General features: G+C 51.5%; 1 protein-coding gene across 2 annotated transcripts in view; it reads left to right on the forward strand.

Moving 5' to 3' along the window:
- The window catches only part of RASSF5 (Ras association domain family member 5), a 71286-nt gene that overhangs the window by 13822 nt on the left and 36731 nt on the right, over nucleotides 1-20733 (forward strand). For both annotated transcript variants that reach the window (XM_036441646.2, XM_036441645.2), the window contains exon 2: nucleotides 11325-11446. In XM_036441646.2, coding sequence (XP_036297539.1) covers nucleotides 11325-11446 — 122 coding nt within the window. The remainder of the gene's footprint in view (nucleotides 1-11324; nucleotides 11447-20733) is intronic.

Below are 20733 nucleotides of genomic sequence, written 5' to 3' on the forward strand. Positions count from 1 at the left end.
TAGATGGAAAAGTCATCTCCGAGCTAAACTTCTCAAAGTAGAGTTTAAATGAGAGTTTGCTCTTGACTATGGAAAAGATAAGTTTTCCAATTAAGGTTTTATCTCTTGAGAAGTGGAGATTTAAAAACATATACTATATATATATATATATATATATATATATATATATATATATATATATATATATAATTGATTTTTGACAGAGGAAGGGAGAGGGACAGAGAGCTAGAAACATCAATGAGAGAGAAACATCAATCAGCTGCCTCCTGCACCCCCCACACACACACACACCGGGGATGTGCCTACAACCAAGGTATATGCCCCCAACAGGAATTGAACCTGGGACCCCCCAGTCCGCAGGCCGACGCTCCATCCACCGAGCCAAACCGGTTTCGGCGAGAAGTGGGGATTTTAATTCCACTAGGCCTAACCCCTATTCAGAGACAAATACTCTTTAGCCAGCCTGAATAATTTATATTCACCACTAGCCTCATACACACCGCGACCCTCACTCAGAAGCCAGCCGGAGACTGAGTTCCTGGATTTAAATGCTCACTGGTATTTTCCTGTCCGCCTTCCGCCCGTCCCGCCTCCCGCTGAAGAATTATTCAGCGGATCACTTCCTTGCTTTTTGGCTATTCCGCCCAAGGAGCTATGGATTTAATAAAATCAATCAGGCCCGGAGTGGCAGCATTGAGGTCAGGGTTTGTACTGCTCTGCGGCTAAGATGTCTGTCTGACCTGTGTTAGCGGGCGGACTTAATCGATGGCACGGGGAGGGGGAAGGTGGTGCTTGGAGAGGACGGAGCCGGAGCCTGTGGACTGAATTCCAGAGTGGCTCCTCTTGCTGACAGGGCCGCGGGAGCGACCTGTGGTGGGGGCTTTGGGGAAACGGGCTTGGAGCCAGGCCGGCAGAGTCCGGATCTTGGATTTCTGGCTGGAAGGCCTTCCTTGCCCAGATGAGCCTCTCTGAGCCTCTGTTTCTCCCGGGATAAACGGGGAAGGAATGCCAGCCTCCAGCCTGCGTCCTGTGGGTCAAGCTGGTGGTGTGCGGCTGTCCACCGCTAGACGGGATGGCTGTCGCACAGAGCCCTCACTGGATGCTGCTGCTGTGCGGTGCTCCCCGAAGCACTTCTAACAAGGGGGTCATCTGTCTGCTCTCCCATTGCACCTGGGCGGGCTGCCTGCATCTCCGTGAGAGAGGGCGGGGGTGAAGGGTGCCCGGCTGGCGGAGGGCGGGGCGTGGAACTCCTAAAGGCGCCCTCTGGGAAAGTTCCTGTCATCGAGTTTACTGCCCCACTTAATTAGAGGCCGGGCTAGACGAGCCCACCGCGCACCCTGGGGCGCTAAGCAAGCACGCTGCCAGGGCACACGTCGTGTGTCACTTCAAAAGGCTGCCCGGGGGTCCGCCGGAAGCAGGTCTGGGTCTCCCCCAAGGTCTGCGGTGGCCCTGGCCACGGGGATACAGTTGTGAAGGGGCCTCTGTGTGTCTCCTGCAGGGAGAGCCCCAGACGTCATCTATTTGCTTTCCTTCTCTCGGCAAAAAAAAAAAAAAAAATCTCTCTTCACCGGCTGGTGAGTGTTGGGCTGTTGATCTGCACTGTGAATGCAGGTGACAGGAAAGCAGTTGTGGAAAAACCAGTTGCCTGCAGCCGCCAGGCCGCCCCACGGAGGGCTGAACCTGTCTGCTCCCGGCCTCCTGTGACCTCCTGGCATCCCTGCGCATGCACCTGTGCGTGCGTCCACAGGGAGCCCCCGCCACCCCCGGCCTGTGTCGGCAAATGCCCCCGCAGGGCTTCTCGCACACCCGTTGGGCTGCCCTTAGTGTGGAGTCTGTGGGATGTCACCAGGAACGTACTCCCCGTTCGCCAGAGGCTAGGTCCCCCCTGGGCCGCCCTCTCTGAGATGGCGTTTGCTTTAAACGTAAAAGCAAAAACAGACAGACACATCCGCAAGCCTCTCATTCCACGCCTGCCCCTCGCACCTCGACCAGGCCCTGCTCTCTGGCCCGGCTCCTCCTCCGGCTTCTCCGAGGCCCAGGCCCCAGCCCAGTGGTAGGGGACCCCCCCTGCTTTGTGTCTCTTACACCCAGAGTGGAGTGACACACGCCTGGAGGAGGCAGACGCCCCTCCTATGCTGACCTGAGCCGAGAAGGCATCTGGGGGCCCCACGCTGACTCGAGACCAGGGCCGTTGCTATCTGTTAACTCCCCTGAAACACAACTGCATACAGTGTTCCCAGTCGTTTTTCCATTTCTTGTGGTGCTCTGGCAATTGGATTTACTTATATTTTTTTTTCTGGGGTGGCAATTAAAATGGGATATGTGTATGTTGGGGGAAGTGTGTGTGTGTGTGTGTGTGCGTGTGTGTGTGTTCCTTTCATACCTGTTTCTGTTGCAAAGTCTCCAGATAGAACTGTCCTTCGGAACAGCTTGACTTAGTCGGCCTTGGTGAATCTGTGTGGAAGGAAGCCTTCATGCATACATGGAAAGCAGACTAGTAAGTGGGTAGGTGGGAAGAAGAGAGACATACCTGCACAGAAAGGTTTAATGCTCCCTCGTTGTGTCTCTGGGTTTGCGTGTTCTGTAACCGCACATACTGTAACAGCCCCCGTCCAAAAACCGTGTCACGCTTTTGTACTTCTGTCTGAATGGCCACCATGTGGACCTTTCCAGAAAGGAGGTCAGAGGGCCCAGGTGACCATCTCCAGATAATTGCATGTGAGGAATGGGGCCCATTTGGCACCTCAAATCATTTCTTCTTACATTTTCCTATAGTCGGTTGCCTTCCCCCATCATTGATGGGGGGGAGGGGGTGCGCGGGGGGTAAGGGGGGTTCTCGGAGATGCTGTGATGTCCCACCGAGGCCCGCAGACACCTCTCCCTTCTCCACGCACAGCGGCCCCTCCTCAGCGGTGTTGTCAGCATGTGGGCTGCATGAGGTCGCAGAGCTGATGGGAAATAGGGGCACATCTCTTTAAGGTGCCTGAAGCACCCCTGGGAAGCAGAGCATATAGAAGTATAACGCCCCCAAGATTCAGTCAGCCAAAAGAGGAGTTAACATATCTACTTTCCTATATAGATATATCCTATTTTATTGAAAAATTAAAAAGTTTTACTGTTGTAAAAAAAAAAAAAATAAGCCAAATCCATTCTAAAGTAGAGTTCATTTTAGACAGCTCTGGGAATGATGACTACAGCGGAATGTAAATGTTCTAAACATTGGAAGTGTAAATAATACAATGAAAAACGCACATGCAGACATGCACAGGGTGGGGCGGGGGCATGCTTAAGGGTCACAGCACCCCCAGAGGACAAAGTGGTGTGAAACTGACCACGTGGGCAAGGTGCTCTGGCCCTGTCCCTGCCTCGCTGGGCACAGGACGGGCACTGCCTGCAATGCCCCTCACTTCCTGCATCTCTGTCTCAATTCCCTGTGAACTCTTCTGCCCTCCCTCCCTCCCTCCACCTGCTCCTCCTCAAACCTCCCCACCCAGCACAGCTCCCTGGCCTGGCCGCAGTGCCTTCCTTTTGTTGGTTCTTTCAGCCCAGGGATGATTAATAGGCCTGCCTGAGAGGCACACCCGCTCACACCCACCCACACCCGCCCACACCCACTTACACCCACCCACACCTGCCCACACGGGGCAGGATGGTGCCCGCGGCCAGCCGAGTCATTGGGAAGCGGGTGCAGGGGCACATCCAGCCTGCCTGGTGTGTGGCCAGGAGCCAGGCTGGAATGAACACGTGGTACCTTAGACCCAGGGACCACGTGCAGGCCCTACCCCTGCGGACCGAACCCTCATTCAGAAGAGCTCTTGACACCACCACCTCCCCCCCCCCTCCCCCCCTGCCCAGCTGTGCCACACCCAAAACCGATTCGGTCCTTTGGGGAGCCGGTGGGGGCCTGGATCTTGGGGTGGCCTCGGGTCCTCCTCCAGCCAGCACCGATCCCCCCCTCTCCCACACCTTCTCACCTCGGTGTGCCTGCCCCTGGGGAGCCAGCCCCCGGGGAGCCTGCCCCCGGGGAGCCCTCCCGTCCAGCCCTCTCCTTTAACCTGACCCCAACCTGTGCACGTTCGGGTATGTCCCTCCCGGCTCTTTGCACAGAGACAACCGCCCAGGGCACCCGGCTGCCCCCCTTTTCCTGTCCATGGGGGCCGGCCATCTGACCTCAGACCAGGGCCTGTCCGGGCCTCTCCTCTACCACTGCATCTGCCCGGCCTGTGGCTTCCTGGCTTGCTTTCTGGCACATTCTGTGAGGTGTGTGTGTGTTGGGGTTGTGTGGTGGGAGGGAGCAGTGCGTGCTCCATGCCCTCTAGGCAGGCTGGGGTGCTGAGTGCCCTCAGGGTGGCCTGTCCCCTGAAACAAGGAATCGCAGGCCACGGCCTCAGGAGGGCTGGGTCCGGGCTGCTTCCTGGAGAAGCAGGTGTCCCGGGCGCGCTGCCCGGCCCAGGCGTGGGGAGTTTCCACCGCCCGCTGCCAGCCTCACGCCGAGCTCAACCAGGAGGACGGAAACTGTATTGAGGACGTTGATGTGAGCAATGGCTTGCAGACCCCCAAGCTTGACACGTCCCAGTGTCTACCTTCCCCCTCGCCAACACCCCCCATTCTCTGCTGTCTCCGCCTTGGTCCTCCAGGCCCATCGGAGGAAGGGCTGGAGGGAGGGAGGAGCGGGGAGGAGGAGCTTTAAATGAACAGCGAAGTTGTGCAATTCTTCGTCACTCAACACATTAGACAAGGACTCGGACATTGAGAAGCTTTCTGGCATTCCACGCGTCAACAGAAAGAGGAGCCCCGTAGTTGAAAAGTATAGCTACCTTTCGTTCATTGATTATTTATTTTTCCCATCGATTTTTCAGTGAGAGTGGAAAGGAGGGAGAGGAGGGGGAGAGAGAGAGAAACATCAATTGGTTGCCTCCTGCCTGTGCCTAGACAGGGACCTGCAGGTAAAGTGCATGCCCTTGGCTGGGAATCAAACGCGTAACCCTTTGGTCTGTGAGCCAACGCTGTAACCACTGCGCACACTGGCCAGGACAGCTTTTGTTCACGGAGCACTTGCCATGTGCAGGTCCTGCTGGATACTGCCCATATATTCCGATTTTGGCAACAAATCGGCTGGCAAGGTAGATATTACTTCCACTTTGCAGATGAGGAAATTGAGGCTGAATAAAGTCCACATTTGGAAAATTGAGGTTAAGTATATGGCCTAAGGCTTGGGTTCCAGCCCTGACCCTGGGGACCCTGGAGGCCACGGTCAGCCCACTCCCCGGCTCTGTAAGAGCTGCTTCCTAGTGACCGGGCCTCTCCAACGCCGAGCGGGGCCCAGAGCAGAGGCTGGGGCTGAGCGGACCTCAGAGCTGCAGCCTGGGGACTAGGAGGCCGGGTGACATGGAGGGGGTGTGCCTGGCTCGGGGAGCAGGCAGGGGGGAGCAGGCTGACAGTGCCCTGGGGCTGCAGGGGTGGGCAGGCTGAGGGAGGGGCCCCCACTGGTCTCAGGAAGGTGTGAGAAGGGAGCCAAGGCTGAGGCCAGAGACTGAGGACCGTCCCCTCGATGTGGTCAGGAGGACGGGGCAGCCTCCTGCTTGGAAAACACTTGGATGATGATGTCACTTCCCAGCGCACGTGGTTTGTGCGTTGGTTTGTTTCGGATTTCTCTGTTGTGCCTAAGAGCAAAGTGACTTTAGAACCAGAAGCTGTTTGTGCGCTTTGTCTGGGAGCGGTTAGCTGGGGGAGGTGATGAGACTGTGGATTACCCGCCAGGAGCTTGGGGGTGGGGGCGGTAATAGCTGAGTGGAGGGGGATGGGGGGTGGGGGCGGTAATAGCTGAGTGGAGGGGGGTGGGGGGTGGGGGCGGTAATAGCTGAGTGGAGGGGGGTGGGGGTGGGGGCGGTAATAGCTGAGTGGAGGGGGGTGGGGGGGTGGGGGCGGTAATAGCTGAGTGGAGGGGGGTGGGGGTGGGGGCGGTAATAGCTGAGTGGAGGGGGGGGGGGGGTGGGGGCGGTAATAGCTGAGTAAAGGTGAGTCGGGGGAAATCTGGGGCCTCCGTGCTCCCAGCCTTCCATGAGGGGTTTACACCAAGAACCCTCCATGCTCATGGCCGCCCGAGGAGCCGCTGTTATTCCCATTGCATAGCGGAGGAAGTCAATGGTCAGAGAAGTCCAGTAACCTCCTCAAGTTCAGGGAGTTGGTTAAGCAGTGACTGGGCCAGGCCTTGCTCAGAGCCCATCCTCTTCCACCCTCCCCCCATCCTCCTTCCATCCTCCCCCATCCTTTCTCTATTCTCCCCCCAACCCTCCCCCATCCTCCCCCCATCCTCCTTCCATCCTCCCCCATCCTTTCCTTATTCTCCTCCCATTCTGCCCCCAAACCTCCCCCATCCTCCCCCTATCCTCCCCTCATCTTCCCTCCATGGGCGGAGAATGGGGGAGGTGATGAGACTATGGATTACCCCTCCAGGAGCCAGGGGGAGGGGGCGGTAATCCTCCCTCCATCCTCCTCTCATCCTCCCGGCATCCTTTTCCCACCTCTCTCATCTTCCTCCCATTCCCCGAGTGTGGCCAGGCCCTGGAGGAGGCTGCGGCAGGGGTCAGTCTGCTCCGAGGTTGCCCTCCTGCTCGGAGGCCATGGTGCCCAGAGAACGGGTGCAGGGCTCCTGGGTTCGGAGGCCGCCCCTCAGGCCTCACAGGGCGCTGGCCGTGCAGGTGAGAAGCTGCTCTCGGGGCCGGAGAGTGACCCTCACCAGGGAGGCCTGTGGGCCTGCTGTCCACCAGGCTCGTCTCCTGGGTGCCCCCACTTTCACCAGCCTTTGCGCCATCTGGGGGTCAGGGGAAGGTTCCATGTTGTCTCAGGATCTTGCCTGTAGGTCTGGGTGAAAGGCCTTCAGGGCTCCTTACCAGTGGAATGTCTTATCAATGAAAATTCGCCTCTCAGGTTATGCAGCAGCGTGTGTGCCTTTTGTGCGTGCCTGCGTGCGTGCGTGTGTGTGGTGTGTGGTGTGTGTTTGCATGGCTTGTGGCAATTGGGGTGGAGCAGGAACTAACCTGGGCAGCCCTGGGGATTAGGAGGAGGTTTGTTGTGTCTGCGTTTTGGAAAAACAATTCCTGGCACAGGTGGTTCTGCCTGCTGGGTTCGCCTTCTCCGGGCTGAAGTGGAAGAAGGAACGCCATCTCTGGGCATTGGTTGCCGGGACCTCTGGGCCTGACCCCCTGGTTCCAGATGGTGCCTTTGATGGTGACAGGCAGGGACTGAGGATGTCAGGAGCAGGGTTGGTGGAGGAGGCGGGTGTCCGGGCCTCTGCTCCACACCCCCTGGCCGCTTCCCCTGTCTGTCTGCTGCTGGGCTCCAGGCTGCTGGTTCCGTGAGAAACCCCGTCTGCTTGGGCCTAAGGGCACGGGTGCCCAGTATGGCCAGGCTCTGTGTTGTGGGTTGAATTGTGCCCCACCCCAACATAGGTTGACATCCTAATCGCCTGAGGCCCTCAGAATGGGGCCTCATTTGGAAACAGGGCGGCTGCAGGTGCAACCAGTTAAGCAGGTGGTCCCTATTCCAGTATGACGGTTGACCTTACGAGAAGATGGCATGTGAAGACTGGCCACAGGGAGAAGGCCAGGCGAAGGCGGTGGCAAGGGGTCTCCCTGCGGGTTCTGGAGGGGGTGTGACCCCGCCACGCTGACTCAGACTTCTAGCCTCCGAGCCGAGGCGGCAGCTTGCCGTGCTCAGCTGCCCTGTCCATGGTGCTTTGTTTCAGCAGCTGGAAAGCTCGCCGAGCCGGGGGCTGAGGGTGGGCCCTGCGAGCCCTCTCCGTCCGGCTCCTGGTTCCTTCCTTGGAGAAGACCCTCTGTGGTTTGCCTTCCTCCTCACAGTCGGCCCCTTCCCAACCGGGAAGCACAGTTATTCCTCCCGCACCCCTGGGGCCAGAGGCAGGGCCTGCGCTGGAGGGAAGGGTGAGCGGGAGGGGCAGTGCTGAGGCGAAGCCATGCCAGTTCCCCTGAAGACACTGCAGCTAGAACGTCGGAGTGGCTCTCCCTAACCCTTTGCTGCCTCGGGTCGGGAGGTCCCCCTCCTGCCTATTCTGCGATGTCTCGGCTCCTGTCTCCGCTTGGCCCCTGCCAGGAGGGACTGGGAGTCACCTGGGGTCTGATCATCCTCTAACTCCCCGAGCCTCCTGAGCCGTCCTGACAGCCGTGGCCGCAGGCACTGTGTCCCCGGCACAGGCCTCCTCCATCTGGGCCCTGCTTCAGGGTCTCCCTCACTGGTTACCTTTGCACGTGTGTGTCTGCCCGGCTAGCCTGAGGCCCCTGCTGCCCTCCCATCCTCCTCCCTTTCTCCTCCCTTCCTCCTCCCATCGTCCTCCCATCCTCCCATCCTCCTCCCTCTATCCTCCTCCCATCCTCCTCTCATCTTCCCCCTCATGGGAGCACCGAGCACGGGTAGTCCATGCTCAGGACGTAGAAGCTGCGGCCAAAGGCGATGGTGCTGCTGCCTGGGGAAGGCTGAGCCCTTCCTGGGCCCATAGGCCCTGCACCACCAAGTCCCGTCTCTCTCAGATCCAGCAGCAGCCGGGGCTGTGGAGCACATGGAAGCCGGGGCCCATTTGGCTTAGCGGCACCTTGAGATGAGCTGCCTTGAGGGAGAGGACCTGCGGGGTTTAAGCGCTGGGTCCCAGGAGGACACGGCCCTGTCACTGGGACCTCAGGGGTGTCCCACTCAGCGCAGCAGGCCAGCCTCCTGGGGGGCCCGTGGGCTTGCTGCTGTGGCTGGAGACAGGCACGGTGGCTCTGACTTCATCTGAGTGTGGCATGCCCAGGGGCCAGGAACTATCAGATGTGCTGCGGTGTTTGCTCCCGGCTGTGGTTACCCAGCCTGATGGATCCACGTCTTTGGTGCTCAAAGGGGTTTTCCTAAAATCTGGAAACACTCCTCCTGGGATCTCCTGTTTCCTAGCTCCATCCAGCCCAGCAGCAAGGCCTGCCAAAACAATCGTCTGGAGGTTTCGGTGCTTTTTGCACAGGGCGTGTGTGTCAGACAGGGACCGAGTGGGAAGGGAGGGGAAGAGAGGAGAGGGAAACTGAGAATCAGATGGAGCGCTGTGTCCTGTGCCGACAGCCAGCTGCTGAAGGAGGAGGCTGGGGGGCCTCTGCCCCTCCCAAGACGCGTTCCCATCTGTGAGTAGGCGGCAGCGCTCGCTCGCTTGCTTACTAGAAAGCTGGGGGAGCTTCCGGTCCTTCCTCCTCCCCATTTCCACTTCCGGGCACCCTGAGCACTCTTCCTGCTTAGAGCTTGGCCAGGGCCAGAGCGGCACAGGTGCGTTCCAGGAGCGGAGCCCGAACAACGCCACTCGGCGCGGCTCTGGCCTCCGTGCTGCCTTATCAAAGCCCTGGCGGTTCTGGGCCCTGCAGGAGAGGGACTTGGCCTCCACATTGTGCCAGGTAGAGATCACCCACAGGGGGACCCAGAAATGCACGCGGTGGAAGGTGCACAGGCAGAGGGAGGGGGCATGCCCAGAGAGCTGGCTTCACCCATTCTGGCTCCGAGTGAGGGGACAGCTTCCAGGAGGAGAGTCGGGAGGGAGGCCTAGAATGAAGGTGGGGACGTCGTGGGCCTCGCTTTCAGGCCTGAGGGAGATGAGCAGAGCGTCATCTGCCGCCCCAGAAGGAGTAGCGAGCTTCCGAGGGTTGAGTCAGGTTGGAGGATTCCAGAAACTCTGCATGTCCCTGCATTTGTCAGGGGGCTCCCCTGCAGACTTCAGAGGCAAACCTGAATGAACAAGGTGCTTCTCTTGGGGGGGCGGTTGGGAAGGGGGCAGCTGGGGAGTGTGAGGGTCTCATTCCGGAACGCTCCAAGAGAGTGGGAAGAAGAGACCCACCTCACCCCACGATAGAGTGTGTGTGATGCTTTCAAAACAAAGGAAAAGTGTTGGGAGCCTAAGCCCTTAAGAACCAAAAGTTGTCCCCTAGTGCCCGGCCGGTGTGGCTCAGTGGTTGAGTGTCGATCCATGAACCCTGAGGTCATGATTCCATTCCCCGTCAGGGAACATACTGGGTTGAGGGCTCAGTCCCCAGGAGGGGGCGTGCAGGAGGCAGCCAATCAGTGATTCTCTCTCATCATTGATGTTGCTATCCCTCTCTCCCTCTCTCTTGCTCTCTGAGATCAGTTTTTAAAAGTCTGTATTTTAAAAAGTTGTCCTCTAGTGACCAGGATATCCCAACCAGTCCAGGCTCTTGAGTTGCCGACCACCAGCCCTGCCCCCTCCAGCCAGGCCCTCACCCCCGTAACTGGACCTCTCTTCTGCCTTGAAGATCCTGGAAGCTACGGCTCTGCCACCATGCTGTGTGCTTTTGGGCACTTCCCTTTGCCTCTCTGGGCCTCGGTTTTCCCAAGGCCCATGAGGTCCTGCTCCCATGGGCGCGAACACTGTCTGTGACCCGTGTGCTTTCAGTCTGAAGCACCTGGTGTGGGATGTGGTCTGGAGGGTGTGTCAGCGGGGTTAGAGAGGCCATGACGGGGCAGGTCAGAGACGGGGAGCAGCCTTTCCTGCTGCCGAGGACAATGCCTTGGTGTTTGGATGCACTTGTAACCCGTGAGGGCCTGCTCTCCCTTAAAACCAGAGACATCCCGTGCCCCGGGCATGGGCTGCTGTGACCTACATTTCACAGTTGGGCAGAATGAGGCCCAGAAGAGTCAGGCCCTTCCCCAAGGATCCACGGTCCCTTGGAGACCAAATTAATGCAAATTGATGTAAATGAGTGTAAATTCATGTGAATTAGTATGAATTAATGTGAATTAGTACAGATTAATGTATATTCGTAGAAAAATGATCTGACCTTGAGAAAGTCATTAACATCCCTAAGCCCCAGTTTTTTGTCTGTAAAGTGATAACAATAATGACTGCACAGTCACACAAAGTAAGAAAGGCCAAGCATGGGCCTACTTGGTTTTATTGTGCTTCTCTCATTGTTCTTCAAGGATACCATGGTGCTTACAAATTGTTGTTTGAGCGGGTCCATCGGCGCATTGGCCCCCTCCGTGTCTCTGCGTCACATTTCGGTAACCTTCTCCGTAGGTGGTGTGACTTGCTTTATTGCAGAATTCACTTTATGGCATTGGTCTGGAACCACAACGTGCAGGATCTCCGAGGCAGGCCTGGCTAGCACTGGTCAATGTTGGCCATTTGTAATGGCGTGGAGCGCAGGGCCTCATTCTCAGCGTGCTCTCCCACCGTCCACTATCCTCTCCCGTGCCTTTCCCTCTTGGAGCGAGATGCAGTCCCCTGAGGTTTTTCTCGGGAAGCCTGGCCCCTGACCCTGCTTCTCTCTTCCCTCCAGACTGTAAGTTCACCTGCCACCCAGAATGCCGCCACCTGATCCAGCTGGACTGCAGCCAGCAGCAAGGCCTGCTCCGGGACAGACCTTCTCCGGACTGCACGCTCACGCCAACCGCTGGCCAGGTAGGCAGCAAAGCTGGGGCGCCGGGCTGGGAACAGCTCTCGCAGGAGGTCTGGTGAGCAGGAGGGGGCATGAGTATTGCCGGATGTTGGGGTCCCCTTCTGGCCAGGTGACCAGACATACATTCTGATTCTGCTCGATGTTCATAGAATGTTCATCAGCTTTCCGGGTGTGTTCTTTTCTGATATGTGGATTCTGCCCCCCTTCCCCCACATACCACCAAAGCAGTTCTCTGAAACCAGCTGCGTGCCTCACAGTTCAATTCACTCTCTGCGCCCCCTCACCTTCAGATGCCCATTGCAAGTCCAGGTGGTCCCCTGGGCTTCTGACCTGCCGGCTATAGATGGGAGGTTCCACATCTCCTTCCTTGGGTTTGTTTGATTTTTGCTAGAGTGGCTCGCAGAACACAGAGGAATACGTTACTCAGCTGATTGTTATAAACAGATACTGAAAGGTTAAAGTTGGTGATGCAAGGGCAGGCTTAAGAGCCATCTCAGACAGTGAATGAGGAAAAATGGAATTTATTTAAGGAAAAGGGGATGGGGATGGGGATATCCAAAGGGAGGGGCTACCCAGCACTGAGCCAAAGGGTATTGGGTCCGTAGATGACGGAAAGATACATGTAGGACAGGGAAACAGAAAAGGCCTAGTAGAAGCAGCAGGAGAGCCTAGGCTGGGCTGCTGTGGCTCAGGGAACTTGCCTGGGAGACAGGTTCAGGGGGTTAGCCCGGGATGAGCTGCCACTGCCCACTGCTCTCCTGGTTGGGTCCTTATAGGGAAGAGGGGGAAGGGAATGGCAGGGCGTGCTCTTTGGAGGATATCTCTCTCTCGCAGGTGGAAATCCTAGGGGATGTTTTGGGGAAGGGTCTAAATATAGAATGTTCATCAGCTTTCCCGGTGTGCTCTTTCAGGGTCATGGTCTTCACTGATTGGCTGGTGCCAGGGCAGAGGGTCATTAGTCAATGTGGCTGGTCCTAAGGCAGCCAGGGCGGCATTTGTCTGGTTTTACTGCTTTTCCGAGCCTGGAGCTGAAATACAACTGAGGCCTAGATGCTGCCTTCAGGGAGGAAAAGGTCAGGGCATCTAAACCGCCCGACCTGCCATATGAAAAATCAGGGATCCAAACCGCATGACCAGTGAATGGGAATGTTTTGGGTCGATTTCTGGGGTCTCTCTTCTGTTCCATCGATCTAGATGCCTGTTCTTATGCAAGTATCAGGCTGTTTTGAATACACTTGCTTTGTAGTATAATTTAATATCTGGTATTGTGATTCCTCCAACTTTGTTCTTCTTTCTCAAGATTGCTGCAGCTATTTGAGGTCCTTTTTGGTTCTATATAAATTTTTGGAGTATTTGCTCTAGATCTGTGAAATATGCCTTTGTATTTTAATAAGGATTGCATTGGATCTATAGATTGCTTTGAGCAGTATGAACATTTTATTGATGTTAATTCTACTAATCCATGAACACAATATATTACTCCCCTTGTTTATATCTTCCTCTATCTTTTTTCAATGTCCTGTAGTTTTCCACATACAAATCTTTTGCAATCTTGGTTAAGTTTATTAATAAGCATCTTAATTTTGTTGTTGTTGTTGTTGCAGTGGTAAATTAGATTATTTTTTGGTTTCTCTTTCTGAGAATTTATTATTGGTATATAATAATGCCGATTTCTGGGTGTTCATTTTGTATCCTGCTACATTGCCAAATTCCTTAATTATATCTAGTCATTTTTTAATGGAGTGTTTAGGGTTTTCTATGTACAATATCCTGTCACCTGCAAATAATGTGAGTTTTACTTCTTCCTTTCCAATTTGGATGCCTTTTATATCTTCTTGTTGTCTAATCTGTGGCTAGGACTTTCAGTACTATCCTATATAATAAAAGCCTAATATGCTAAGTGTCCAGTCAACCAGTCTGCTTTTCACAATTAAAGTGCAATATGCTAATGATATGCTAAGGCTGCTCAACCACTTGCTATGACATGCACTGACTACCGGGGGGCAGATGCTCCGACCAGTAGGTTAGCTTGCTGCTGGGTTGGCCATCAGAACTGAGCAAGACAAGCTAGACACGCCCTGTAGCCTTCTGCAGTCTCTCCCCAGATGACCAATCTCCCACATCCCTCCCTGCCCTGATCATGTACTTGTGGGGTTCCTAGGCCTGACCTGTACCCTCTCACAATCCGGGACCCCTCGGGATGTCAGAGAGCCGGTTATGACTCAATCGCACAGGCCAGGCCAGGGTACCCCACTGGTGCACAAATTTGTGCAGTGGGCCTCTAATATTGAAAAGGAGTGGTGAAAGCAGACATCGCTGTCTTGTTCTTAGAGGAAATGTTTTTGTTTTTGCCCATTGAGTATGATGTTGGCTGTAGGCTTGTCATATATAGCCTTTATTATGTGGAGATATGATCCCTCTATTCCCATGTTGCTAAGAGATTTTATTTTAAAAAATGGGTGTTGTATTTTGTTTAAATGCTTTTTTTGCGTCTATTGATAATGACCATGTAATTTTTGTCTTTTCAATTTATGTAATGTATCATGCTTATTAATTTGTGGATATTGTACCAGCCTTGCATCCCTAGAATAAATCCCACTTGGTCATGGTGTATGATCTTGCTGGATGCCATTTGCTAATATTTTGTTGAGGACTTCAGCATCTATATTCATCAAGGATATTGGTCTATAGTTCTCTTTCTTTGTAGTGGCTTTATTTGGTTTTAGAATTAGGATAATGCTGGCCTCATAAAAAGAATGTGGAAGTATTCCTTCCTTTTGGATTTTTTGAAATAGTTTGAGGGGGATAGGTGTTAGTTGTTCTTTAAAGGTTTTGTAAAACTTCCCTGTAAAGCCATCCAGACCAGAGTTTTTGTTTGCTTGGAGGTTTTTTTTGTTTTTATTTTTGTTTTACTTATTGTATTTCCTCAGTTATTGGCCTTTTTAAGTTTTCTGATTCTTTCTGATTCAGTTTTGAAAGATTGTATTTTTTTTTAGGAATTTGTCCATTTCGCCCAGTTGTCCAGCTTGTTGGCATATTGTTGTTCATAGCTTACAATCCTTTGTCTTTCTGTGGTGACAGTTGTTACTCCACCCCTTTCTTTTGTGCTATTATTTATTTGGCTCCTCTCGCTCTGTTTCTTGATGAGTCTGCTAGTGGTTCATCAATCTTTTTATCTTATCAAAGAACCAGCTTTTGGTTTCATTGATTTTTTTTTGTATTATTTTTTTAGCCTCTATGTCATTTATTTCTGCTCTAATCTTTATTATTTCCTTTCTTCTATTTTGAGCTTTTCTTGTTCTCTTTTAATTCTTTAAGTTGTACGGTTAAATAGTTTATTATTAATTTCTCTTGGTTTTTGAGGTATACCTGTAGTACAAGCATGTCAAACATGGGTCGAGGCATGCAGCCCTCCAGCCACGGGTTTAACATGCTTGCAGTGCAATGAATTCCCCTCTCGGGACTCTTCACTGTGTCCCATAGATTTTGGGCAGTTGTGTGTTCATTTTCATTTGTTTCCAGGATGTTTTTTTTATTTCTTTCTTGATCTCATTGGTAACCTAATCATTGTTTAATAACATGCTATTTAGCCACCATAAGTCTGAATGTTTTTTAGTGTTTTTACTGTAGTTTATTTGTAATTTCATTCCATTGTAATCTGAGAAGATTCTTGATATGAGGTCAATCTTCTTGAACTTATAGAGACTTGTTTTGTGTCCCAATGTGTTGTCTATCTTTGAGAATGACCCACGTGCACTTGAGAAGAATGTGTGTCCTGCTGCTTTAGGGTGAAAGTTAAATGTCAGTTAAATCCATCTGATCCAGTGTGTAATTTAGAGTCTCTGTTTCCTTGTTACGTTTTTGTCCAGATGATTTATCCAGTGAAGTCATCGGGGTGTTAAAGTCCCCTATCATGACTGTATTGCTGTCAACCTGTCAAAGTCCTCTGGAAGCTGTTTTACATATTTAGACAGATGCTCCTCTGTTGAGTGTATATATGTTTACCTGGGTTATATCCTTGTGTTGGATTGATCCCTTTAGTATTTTGTAGTGACCTTACTGTCTTTTGTGATGTCCTTCATTTTGAAGTCTATTTTGTCAGATATGATTATTGCTACCCTAACTTGTTTTGTTTTCATTTGCATGGAAGATTTTTTTTCCCCATCCCTTCCTCTCATCCCATGTGAGTCTTTTGTTCTGAGGTGGGTCTCTTGTAGACAGTATATAATTGGTTTATGTGTTTTTATCCATTCAGCTACCCTATGTCTTTTGATTGGAGCATTTAATCCATTTACATTTAAGGTTATTATTGATAGATACTTATTTCCATTTAAATTCTGCACTCCTCCCTCTCTCTCTCTCTCTCTCTCTCTCTCTCTCTCTCTCCCCCCCCCTCTCCCCCTCTCCCCCCCCCTCTCTCCTCTCCTCTCCTCTCCTCTACTCTCCTCTCTTCTCCTCTCCTCCTCTCCTCTCCTGTTCTCTCCTCTCCTCTCCTCTCCCTCCCCTTGTTATTACAGCAATCCCTTTAGTTTTTTGTTTGTTTGTTTGTTTGTTTTGCAGTGCTGGTATGGTGGGGATAAACTCTGTTAGCCTTTTTCTTTTTTTTTTTTGGCAGGGGGGTTGGGAAGCTCTTTTATTTCATCATCTATTTTGAATGATAGCATTACTGGATATAGTAAGCTTGCTTTCAGATCCTTGTTTTTTATTACCTTTAATACTTTATGCCATTCCCTTCTGACTTGTAGAGTTTCTGATGAAAATTCAGGTGTCAGCCTTATGGGAGCTCCTTTGTAGGTGAAAATTGCTTTTCTTCTTGCTGCCTTTAATATTCCCTTTTTGTCTTTAATTTTTGACATTTTAATTATGATGTATCTGGGCGTGGGCCTATTTTCTTTTTGATTGGGACTCTCTCTACCTCCTAAACTTATGTGACTTTTTCCTTCACCAGGTTAGGGAAGTTTTCTGCCATTATTTCTTCAAACATGTTCTCTAACCCTTGCTCACTTTCTTCCCCTTCTGATATACTTATTATGAGAATATAGTTATGTTTCATGTTGCCCCTCGGCTCCCTTAAGCTGTCCTCCTTTTTTTTTCTTTTTTCTTTTTTTTCTTTTTTCTTTTTGTTCCTCTGATTGAGTTATTTTTTTTCTACTCTGTCTTCTAATTCACTGACCTGATACTCCACTTCCCCTAATCTACTATGTATTTTTTTCACTGTGTTCTTTATCAGTGCTATGTCATTCTGCATAGTTACTATATCTTTTCTCATGCTATTGAGCCTCTTTGCCATCATGATATCTGAACTCTATGTCTGATAAATTTCTTACCTCCATTTCATTTAGCTCTTCTTTTGGAGAATTCTATATTTCTTTCATTTGGGGCTTTGCTTTTTTTTTTTTTTTTTTTTTTTTTTGTCTCCCCAGTTTGTCTGCCTGTTTGGGTTTGTTTCTGTGTATTAGGTGGATCTGCTACAACTTCCAATCTTTAGTGCAGGACAAAATCAGACACTGTTTGTGACTGCCCTTGAATACTGTTTGGAGGTATTAGCAATTCACAGTTTATGGCTTTCTCTGCTGGGGCTGACTGCCTTTGGAAAGGACCAAAATTTGCACCAGGGTCTGCTTTTCCTAGCCACAGTCCCTGGATTGGATCAGGCAAAGTCTCAAAGCCTCCAGTGACCTGCCTCTCCCTGAAGTCCCATTGACACTCCAATGTGATTAGCCTCAAGCTATTGACCACAGGGTGAGGCAAGAGGTCTTCCAACAGGGCGGGTCAACTCCTTTGCCCAGGCAAAAAAAAAAATAACTGGATAGCAAACGTCTGAGGAGAACATGAGGGAATGACTCAGCATAGGTAACCAAGATGAAGGCCCTCCAAGCTCCAACCCCAGAGCCACCAATCCTGGTCTGTCCTCAGACAGCTCCAGTCTACTCTTCCCTCTCCCTGTCAGAGCCCAAGATAAGTTGCACTCAAAATTTTGTGTTGGCCCTTTAAGAAGGTGCCTGCATTTTCAAACATCTCTCACTAGGACATAGCAACCCTACTTCTTTTCACAACCAGATGTTATATGGGCATCTTTCTCAGTTCTGGTGCTCTGGGCTAGAGACCCAAGCTTGGTACTTAGACCCCAGAATTCGCAGTGGGGACCCCCCCCCCCCCCACACACACACACAGCTGAGCTATCTCTTGGAGACTTCAGCTGCTGTCTATGGGAGCCCCGCCAGCTCTTTCACACACACCTCTGCCCTTCCTACTTTCGGTCCTTGGTTATCAGGGTTCTCTCCAGCTAGTCCTCAGTTGATTTTCCAGGATGGTTCTTCTGTATTTTAGTCATATTTCCAGTTTGGTCCTGGGAGAGTGTCCATGTTGCATCCACTTTCTCCGCTGCCATGTTTTAACCTCCTAGCCCCCATGTGTAGGTAGGGTTCCAGCATCACCTCATTAACATGACAAGAGACACCTTGGTTGCTCTCGTCACTCAGGAAAGTCCTAGGGTTTTATGAATTCTGTGCCTGAAATGGGGATAAAGACCAAATATATATATATATTATATATATATATATATATATATATATATATATATATATATATTTATGATTCTCAATATCACACACTGCTTTCCAAGAGACTGGCAGAGGGGTGTGGAACAGGAACAGTGACACAGAGAAATCTGCAGGGCCCTGTACGGAGCCCGTTTTGACCCAGGGCTTTAAGCCAGAGGTGTGGGTGTGAGTATGGGAGAAGGGGGATGGTTCCAAAGAAGGCTCTTGAAGATCCTTTGAGGCCTTAAAGCCCTGGGGTGGTAGGAATGTGGAGCAGCCAGCCAGGACCAATCAGCCTCAGTGGAGCTAGGCAGATAGCTTCCACCTGCGTTAGAGGGCCAGGAAATTGGATACCCAATGCAGCTCTTGGTTCTGGACTTTGCCACAGCGCTTGAACCAGATGTGTCTGGACTTTGATGTCTAGCATTTGGAAGGGTTACAGGAGAGCATTTATTTTTTTCCTCTTTTGCATTGAAAAGGCGTTTATTGAGGATCTACAATGTGCCAAGCGCTGGTGAGAGTAGGGATAATAAACGATACACATCATAGCTTTTGTCCTCAGATAGCTTACATTCTGGCACGGGAGGCAGAATACAACCAAATGGTATATACTGTGATGCATGTTGCCGTAAGAATATGAACCAAGCCGAAGCCGGTTTGGCTCAGTGGTAGAGCATCGGTCTGCGGACTGAAGGGTCCCAGGTTCAATTCCTGTCAAGGGCATGTACATTGGTTGCAGGCACATCCCCGGTAGGGGGTGTGCAAGAGGCAGTTGGTCATGTTTCTCTCTCCTCGACGTTTCTAGCTCTCTCTCTCCCTTCATCCTCTCTATGAAATATCAATAAAAATATATATTAAAAAAAAGAAAAAGGAATATGAACCTAATGTTTTGAGTCCACAGTGCAATTGTTTCTGTTGGAAAATCGGAAAGGAGTTCCCAAAGGAGATGACATTTGATCTGAGTCTTAATGTCTGAGTCAAAGGTTGCTAGCAGGTCAAGGAAGTAAGGAGTGTGCCAGGACGCCGTCCATGTATTCATTTAACAAATATGTTTTGGAAAAACAAACACAAATATGTTTTGAATGTTGACCACATGCAGGCCCAGGAAGTCCAGGGACTTAGTGATAGAGGAAGCAGATATGACTCCTGCCCTTGCCGTGCCTGCGGTACAGCAGGGAAGCAAGACTTGAAACAAACAGGCTCCATGTGTGTGAGAGACCATTCAGGGGCTGGATAGCCCCCTATTTCCTGAAGAGAATCTGAGAGAGCCTCAAGAACCCAGGATTCGGCCCCCAAGTCCCCAGAACATGCTTTTTCGGACCTCGATGCACGTGATCAACGATGTCCAATCATCTGATCCACCCACGGGTGTTACCTGCCTCTCAGCTATTCCCTCACGCCTTTTTCTCTCACTGAGAAAGCATTACTATTATAGAAAGCAAACAAGGTGTGTGTTTTCATAAACATGATATTGAATCAGTTCTAAAATATGTATTTTAGCCCAACCGGTGTTGCTCAGTGGTTGAGCATTGACCTACGAATCAGGAGGTCATGGCTCAATTCCCAGTCAGAATACATGCCTGGGTTTTGGGCTCAATCCCAGTGGGGGGAGAGGGGGGACGTGCAGGAGGCAATTGATCAATGATTCTCTCTCATCATTGATGTTTCTCTCCCTCTCCCTTCCTCTCTGAAATCAATAAAAGTCAATCAAAATATGTATTTTAAAATTCTATCCTCCATACACTTTGTAGTAGTAACTGCTATGGTATGGCCTGAATGTAACCCAGCCTCTTGGGAGGGCCTTGTGCCTAGCTGGAAGCTATCCATTCAGGTGGGGGAGGGGGAGCAGGGAGGGCAGGAAAAGGAGAAAGCACAGATTTGACTCCCAAAGCCCTGGTGAATGGTGCAGATTTTTGCTGATGGTGTTCCTTCGAAGAAGGAAAAGGGAGGCTAATAGCACATCATAGAGCAACATTTCCTAATCTTATTTAAACAACTCTTTACTTTCCCAATTTTCTGCCCCATCTGGAAGCTTCCAAGCCTCTCTTCTTTCTGTTTCCCTTAAATCTACCCATTCCCCAACCTGGAGCCTGCTTCCCCCACTGCTTCCAGAGCCCCCCTCCATATCCTCTATTCTTTCTTCTAAAACAGCCGGTCTCAGAAGGGGGGGTGATGGGACCCCCCAGGTGGGGGGGGTAATCTGGCAGTTTCTGGAGAGGGTTTTGATGATCACACCTGGAAGGTGTTACTGGCATCTGGTGGGTAGAAGCCAGGGATTGTGCCCCCTCCAGTGCACAAAAAGGCCCCTACAGCAGAGCCATCTGACCCCAAACAGTGCGGAGCCCTGGCCAGGTAACTCACTTGGGTAGAGCATCAATCCCGGGATGCCAAGCTTGCCAAGAGTTCAATCCCTGGTCAGGACATACAAGAATCAACCAATGAGTGCATAAATAAGTGGAACAACAAATGGCTGTCCCTCACTTAATCTCTCCCCCTTCCTAAAACAACAAAACAAAACAAACAAAAACAAATGCCGAGGTTGAGAAACCCTAGCGCTGCTTAGCCAGCTGCCAGGGGTGGTGAGCAAAAGGCCCCAGAGCAGGGCCTGGGGTGTGCCATGTACACCGTCTCATCCTCAGAAAGTCAGCGGTGAACAGGTGCTCCCCAATCTGAGTATCTGGAAGCAGAGGGACCCTGTTTCTCTCAGTTGGGGCCCTCTGGCTGTGTCTAGAGCAGAAGCACGCTGA

The sequence above is a fragment of the Pipistrellus kuhlii genome, unplaced genomic scaffold (assembly GCF_014108245.1).
Source record: "Pipistrellus kuhlii isolate mPipKuh1 unplaced genomic scaffold, mPipKuh1.p scaffold_m20_p_18, whole genome shotgun sequence".
NCBI classification, from domain to species: Eukaryota; Metazoa; Chordata; class Mammalia; order Chiroptera; family Vespertilionidae; genus Pipistrellus; species Pipistrellus kuhlii.